Source organism: the organism of the source record quoted next, unplaced genomic scaffold, assembly GCF_019419815.1.
Source record: "Pyrus x bretschneideri cultivar Hongxiangsu unplaced genomic scaffold, Pyrus_bretschneideri_v1 Contig52, whole genome shotgun sequence".
Classification (NCBI taxonomy): domain Eukaryota; kingdom Viridiplantae; phylum Streptophyta; class Magnoliopsida; order Rosales; family Rosaceae; genus Pyrus; species Pyrus x bretschneideri.
This window is the reverse complement of record NW_025999790.1, coordinates 788,706-795,680: the sequence shown is the minus strand read 5'-3', so window position 1 is coordinate 795,680 and position 6,975 is coordinate 788,706. Positions and strand designations below refer to the sequence as shown.

Sequence of the window (6,975 nt, the reverse complement as noted above, 5' to 3'; positions counted from 1 at the left end):
TGAGGGAGATTAAAAAAAACTTATGGTATTGAAGAACCATGCAAATAGAAGATCACATGCAAATAGAAGATCATGAGTTGAACACTCAAAGAAGCAACCAACATTTAAAAACTAAAAAAATATCACTCATCCTTGTGAGAGAATTGATACATGGTCCAATAGTATTATTGTTTTCATTTTTCATTTAGATGTTGTATTATTATTTTCATTTTTCATTTTTCGGATTTCCGGCATAATTTAATTAGATAAATTCGAATTATGAAAGAGAGGCCCCCTATTATTTTGGTCTAGTAGTTTTTTATTTTTTTTAAAAGAGGGACAACTAGTGGTAAGTCACGGTTATCCACCCTTTCCGAGGGTCAGGAAGACTCACAAAAGCGTTTTAGCCTCCCCCGGGCCATAAGTCTAGCTTCCACATCAGCAACGGGTTTCGATTGTATTCTTGATTTTTAGAGATCCTTACGCTAAAGACGAATTTGAAGCACATTATTGCTAGCTCATTGTGAGGTTAGGCCCATTCCCTCCCCTTATTGTAAATAATATCATTTGTTCAAAAATAAAAAATAAAAGTCTACGTATTTGTATAAATAGGTCTTTGTACTATTTTCTCTAGCTCTTTCTCTCCCTCTCTCTCTCTCTCTCTAGACTTTTCTCTCTCGCCCAGGAAAACCCCCAATCCTTTTTTTGCCGCTGACTCCTTCCTTCGGTTAGGGTCGTCAGGCAACCCCTACATCTCCTCACCTTTTCCTTTTCCTTCCAGCTAGCTACCCTATCCCTCACTCCCTCCTCCATCCCTCCCTTCTTCTAATCCGTTTTCTTCGCGCCCCCCCCACCACCCCCGCCCCCCCCCCCCCCCCCCCCCCCCACCTACTCACTAAGACCTCCCTTCTTCAATCTTTCCTGTTTTCCTTTCCTTTCTCTTACTTGTTTTGGTTTTCCTCCTAAATTTCTAATTTCCTTGAGCTTGTCTCAATCTCCTTGAGTTTATCTTAGATCTATGCTTTTATGCGCTTTTCTTCCTCCGTTGCTGCTCTCCATCATCAATTTTCCACCGCCGACCTTTACCACTCGACCTATCTCGTGTCTCCCATCGGCGGCACACTTTGGTGTTAGATGGTCGTTAAAGTGCTGTTCGCGGGTTCTTTCTCTTGGCGGTGGTGGAGGATCGGCAATGGCGGCTTAGCTGCTGTGGTGGAGTCAGTAGTCTTCCTGATCTAGGGTTTTTGTTGTTGTGGGTTTGCTTTTTTGGGCCTTTTTGTTGTATTTTCGTTTTGACTATACTTGTATTCAGACTGCCTTTGAGCTTTCTAATTCATGTAATAGTTTTTTTTATTTAATGAAAGTTCTAGTTTGACCACCAAAAAACAAAAAAAAAAAAACAAAAAATAAAAAAAGATAGTTGTACTATGAACATAATTATCAGATTATAATTTTTATATGGTATGAACCGATTTAGATTTATAACCGTATTGTGCCGCACCCTCTCCCCTGTCTGACCTAATTATTTTTTGCCGTCTCCTTCTACTATGGTAGCAGCTTCTTCGTCTTCCGCTCCCTCTGTTCCTTCCGGATCTAACGTGGCTCACTTTTTCAAGCTTACGAATAGCAATTTTCTCAACTAGACATGTCAGATGCATCCCTTCTTGATTGTTCATGATCTTTTTCCTAATGTTGATGGCTCCTCCTCCTCTGCACCTGACCCGAGCTTCATGTTGTTGCTCCTGCCAAGCATTAATTTAAAACTATTAAAATACCTTACTACAACGGTAGCCATATAATTTAAGCTCACATTAAATTTTTACCGTTGAATTCTTTGATCTCACGTACGTTTTTCATATGCTTATTTGTTGTTTTAAAAAATATTTTTTTTAACGAGAATCAGGTCGGATTATATTACCCGTTAATATTAATAGGTCGAGTTTAGATTTGGTGATATTACCCATTCATTTTAATAAGTGTTACACGACAAGCTCATTAAGATATTGAATATGTCACGAAAATAACACAAACATAACAAACGGGATATGAATACTAGGTCTAGCTTTTACGAACAATCCTATAGGATTCAAGTGGTGCACTGAAAATTAGCATCAGTTTGCCAAAGACAAACCGCGAGCATGCACAATTTTCCTTTTCAATATAAAATAATCATTGTGTTGTCTATGACAAACCACCAGCACAGAAGCCAACCCGTTTGAATATATGTATTGAAAGGTTATGACATATTCTCTAATTTTTATTTGCAAGTGGCCATAGAAACAAATCAAAATATAAACACAATAATATATTTTGAAATTATACATCACTCTCCACGGTCCTACTTTTCTCCATGTACTTCTTTTAATCATAAAAAGTAAAAGCTAAAAACAAAAAGCAAAAAAATTAAAAACAATAAACGAAATGAATGGATCTTTAAGGGAAACAAGACAGCAGACACGCAGCCAACCCATTGGGCCAATTTGTTTTTATTAGCGTCAGAGCGTGGATATAATAACAAAGATCCGCAACATGCAATTTCAATATGCCTTTGCCAATTCTCAACTCCTAAACAGAGAGAGAGAGAGAGATGACTGAAGTAGAGGATACTAATTTGTCTGAAGCCTATCCAATGAATGCTGGAGATGGCCCTAACAGCTATGCTAACAACTCCACTTTTCAGGTACCTTCTTAATTTGTAACCTTTACTCTTAACATGCAAAAGCAATATTTGTTTGGGTCAACGGTACTTCTGTTAATATAAGGATTCAAGAATGTTTCAAAACCGGGATGGTGAGATGTTCATAGATGGATTATGCTATATCCGAATGGCTTTTTAATGCTCTTGTTGAAGATGCAAACATTTCTTAGAAAATTGAATGAAAGGCTATCGTTTGTAAAAAAAAAAAAAATAGGAACAATTTAGTTGGAATTTGGAAAGCACAACAATGAGTTCAGCTCTTTATAATTGTTCTAAAAATCTTTGCCTAGCGTTACTTGGGCTGGCCACTGCTCAGATTAGTCTCTGGACGTTTGAAAATTAAGAAAGAACGCATAGGCCACCTAGCAGGGTAGGCCCTGAGAATTTGAGAGTCCTAGGCAAGCCTTCGAAGTGGGGCCCTAGAATTCTCGGACCCCCAACTCTTAGTACATTGATATGTAGAAAGAAAAAAAAAGAATTCGCTAATACATGAAAAAATGTATTTCTACATCAAATACCGTTAAAAGTTATCAAAAGAAGAAAGGTATACAAAAATTAGATAATACACGTCTTGTATTTTTAGATGCAAATGTACTAATTAAGTTTACATAATCTAAATTGTTATTAGAGTAGGCTTTCTAATTATATTTGGAAAAACAATACTTGTTTGGTGAGTCTCAGATGAACTATTTGAATATGCTTGTCTGGGAAGTCCTTACTAACCAAATAAATGCCTTCTTTTCCACTACGTCACCAAGTTTTTTGTGTTATTCTTCTTTCTTTTAGGGTATTTATATACTAATACATATATATATATATATATATAATTTGGGGCCCCAGAAGTCAGGGGCCCTAGGCAGTCACCTTACGCATCTACCCTTAGGGCCGACCCTGCAGCCTAGGCACCCGCCTTGTTCATGACTCTCACTGAGACATTATATAAATAACTTTTATTTTACATTTTATTTTTTATCAATAAACTGAAGAGACTTAAATACAACGGTGCGGCATATCTGTGACGATAAGTAGTTACTGAATGGAATCATGGGATTAGGAAAGTTCTTTTGATTTTTTTTTGGCGAGTAAAATTTAATAATTCTATGATTAATACATGGAGGAAATTTTTATTAATTAATTTTATAACATGGCATCTGTCACGTCATTTGATACATAAATTTATTGTATAAAATTTGGTACATCTGGTGTTACTTCAAATTTTAAGATGTATCATCCGATCTAATTTTTTGTTTCTTTTTCAGGAAAGTGTAGTGAATTCTTCTAAAGAAGTTTTAAGACAGGAAATTGAAGAAAAGCTTGACGTACACGCATTCTTGTTATCATCCTGCAACACCTTTCGAATTGCAGATTTAGGCTGCTCCACTGGGCCTAATACTTTTTTTGCGGTTGAAACCATACTTGAAACTGTGCAACTCAAGTACCAAAGCCGAGGGCTGAGTTCTCATCAAATCCCCAAATTTCAAGTTTTCTTCAACGATCAAACCACAAATGATTTTAACATGCTCTTCAAATCCCTCCCTCAGAACAGGCAATACTACGCCGCAGGTGTGCCTGGTTCGTTCTATGGTAAGATATTTCCTAATGCTTCCATTCACTTTTTTCACTGTTCTTCTTCAAATCACTGGCTTTCTAGAGTACCAAAAGAGATAGTGAACAAAGAGAGTCCAGCTTGGAATAAAGGAAAAATCTATTACTCAAGTTCCACAACTGAAGTGACAAGGGCTTATGAAACTCAACATGCTTTGGACATGGAGTGTTTTCTTAATGCAAGGGCACAAGAGATTGTGTATGGAGGATTGATGGTGCTTATCATTTCATGTCGCCCCAATGGTACCCCTCATTCTCATACTCTGGCAAGTGTAATCTATGAAACTTTAGGATCTTGCCTCATAGACATGGCCAGAAAGGTAAGCCATGATCAATATTCAGCTACGTTATATCATTTAACTTGAATAAATTACGGACATCTTATTTTTGGGATGTGATTTGATGGTCTGGAACGTTTAGTTTTGGAAGCTCTTTCAAGGATTATTGATGCCCGAAAAAAGGCTAACTCCGTAACCATCAACTATCCGCATTTTCATTTTACTTTTTATCTAGAACCTTATTGTTCCCTTTTTTTTTCTTTTTTTTTTTTTTTCCATTTTAGATGACAAACAATTTTGAAATGGGATGATTTTTGGTAAGAATGATCCTGGAATGAGTATTTAAATCTGATCATTGAGAAGTATTATGGGGTAGACTTAGGAAGGATGTCCTTAGCGTAAAAAGTTTATATATATAGACACACACACAGAGACATATTGACAACAAAATATTATATTACCAGACAAATGCTAGCTCCAAATCAGCTTAATAAATAATTCAAACTCGTAGAGAGAAAAAAAAATATTTCCCTATTCTTTACCATAATAATACCACTAATCTAATCTTTATAAAACCAAATAATGGTATAAGATAGAGAACCATGCATGTAAAAATTACCAATAAGAGAGAATTTTATCTCTCATATTTATGTTGCATAGAAGAGCATATATATATTCTCTGTGGCTTCAATGTGTTTTTGTACATGCAGGGATTGGTTAGTGAAGAGAAAATAGATTCATTTAACATACCTGTGTATGTCATGTCTCCCCAAGAACTGGAAGTTGCCGTAGAAAGAACTGGATACTTTAGCATTGAGAGAATGGAAATTTTACCAAATATGTTTCCAAATAGCAATCTCTCTAATGCCTTATTATGTACATCTCACGTTAGAGCAGTTCATGAAGAACACATCAAGCAGCACTTTGGAGAAGAAATCATAGATGAAGTCTTCAACTTATACCATAAGAAAGTTGAAGAGCAACCCTCCAAGTTTGAGTTGGGGAAGACTGTTGTTTCCATTGCCGTGCTTAAACGCAAAGCAAATTAATTGACTTAATTAGAGTGTTGCTTCTGGTATTGAAATATCTGCAGTAAAAATTCGTAAGCCTCCCATGTGCCTTCGAAGTACTTGTATCACGCTGTCCTACGTGCAGTCTCAGTTTCCTAGTTACACACAAGAGGCACAGGCAATGAATTTTTTATGTGTCAATATCGTCATTAATTATTTATTATCTGCAACTGAAAAATGGAAATGAAACGTGAATTAGAGTTTGTAAAAGAACCTCCTACACGAACCTTCAATTGCTTGCAACAGCATCAGTGTGGATTAGAGCGTGTTAATAACGTATTGTAGGACCTATTTAATTGACAAAATATAAAGTGGGAGAGTGTTAAGCCCTTTCTCCACTTCTTCCTAATTGCACAGACATTAACAAACAGAAATGCAACAACTTTTCATTAACTGCTTTCCCATCTGTTACAACTTGCTATTTATCTCTTATTCTCTAACCAACTACTAACAACCCCATACACCTGTCAACATCTTATTACCCCACATGGCAGAATCCTATCAATAACCCCCCCCCCCCTTTTTAAAATCAATCTTACACAATAAGATCACAATTGAATTATTGAAACAGAGTTGCAACCATCATACTTGTACTATCAAAGATTTACAATTTTCCGTTCATGGTATGATTCCCAGGTTGCATCTTCTATCCATGTAGAGCATGAATATGAAATTGCAGTCAGCTGAACTTCTTCTAACAACTGTAGGGATGAAGAAGAAGTATTATTGAGAGGGGACCTAGATAGAGCATCAGCAGCTTGATTGTCTTTTCCCTGTTTGAATTGGATTTCATTATTAAATCCCAATAGCTTAATTACCCACTTATGCTGAAAAGGTGTATGTTCTCTTCACTGAAGGAAGTACATCAAACTATGGTGGTCCGTTTGTATAATAAAATGATTCCCAACCAAATATGACTGTTATTTGTGAATAGCATGGATAATGGCAAGCATTTCTCTTTCATAGGCCGACAGTGATTGATTTCTTGGACACAAGGCCTTGTTAGTAAAAGCAATTGGTCTCCCTTCTTGTTGAAGCACTGCCCGTACCAGATGCATCACTTTCAATAATGAAAGGCTTGTTGAAATTTGGTAATGCAAGTACTTGAGGAGAGAGCATGGCTTGTTTCAAAGTGTAGAAGGCTTCAGTAGCCTCTTGGGTCTAAGAAAAATTGTCTTTCTTGGTTAATGCAGTCAAAGGCCCAATGATCTTACCATAACCAGGAATAAACTTCCTATAGTAACCTGTTGAGCCCAGGAACCCTCTAAATGCTTTAACAGATGTTGGAATAGGCCACTTGGCAATGGGTTCCAGTTTGCTAGGATCTGCAGCAACACCCTCCTTG

At 36.6% G+C, this 6,975-nt stretch overlaps 1 protein-coding gene across 1 annotated transcript; it reads left to right on the top strand.

Annotated features, from left to right (window-relative positions):
* Positions 1–2,560: 2,560 nt before the first annotated feature.
* LOC103954940 (loganic acid O-methyltransferase-like) lies at positions 2,561–5,609 on the top strand. Its single transcript, XM_048570421.1, has 3 exons — positions 2,561–2,659; positions 3,937–4,602; positions 5,271–5,609. The coding sequence occupies exons 1-3, from the start codon at positions 2,567–2,569 to the stop codon at positions 5,607–5,609; spliced, it is 1,098 nt and encodes a 365-aa protein (XP_048426378.1). The 5' UTR covers positions 2,561–2,566.
* Positions 5,610–6,975: the final 1,366 nt, after the last annotated feature.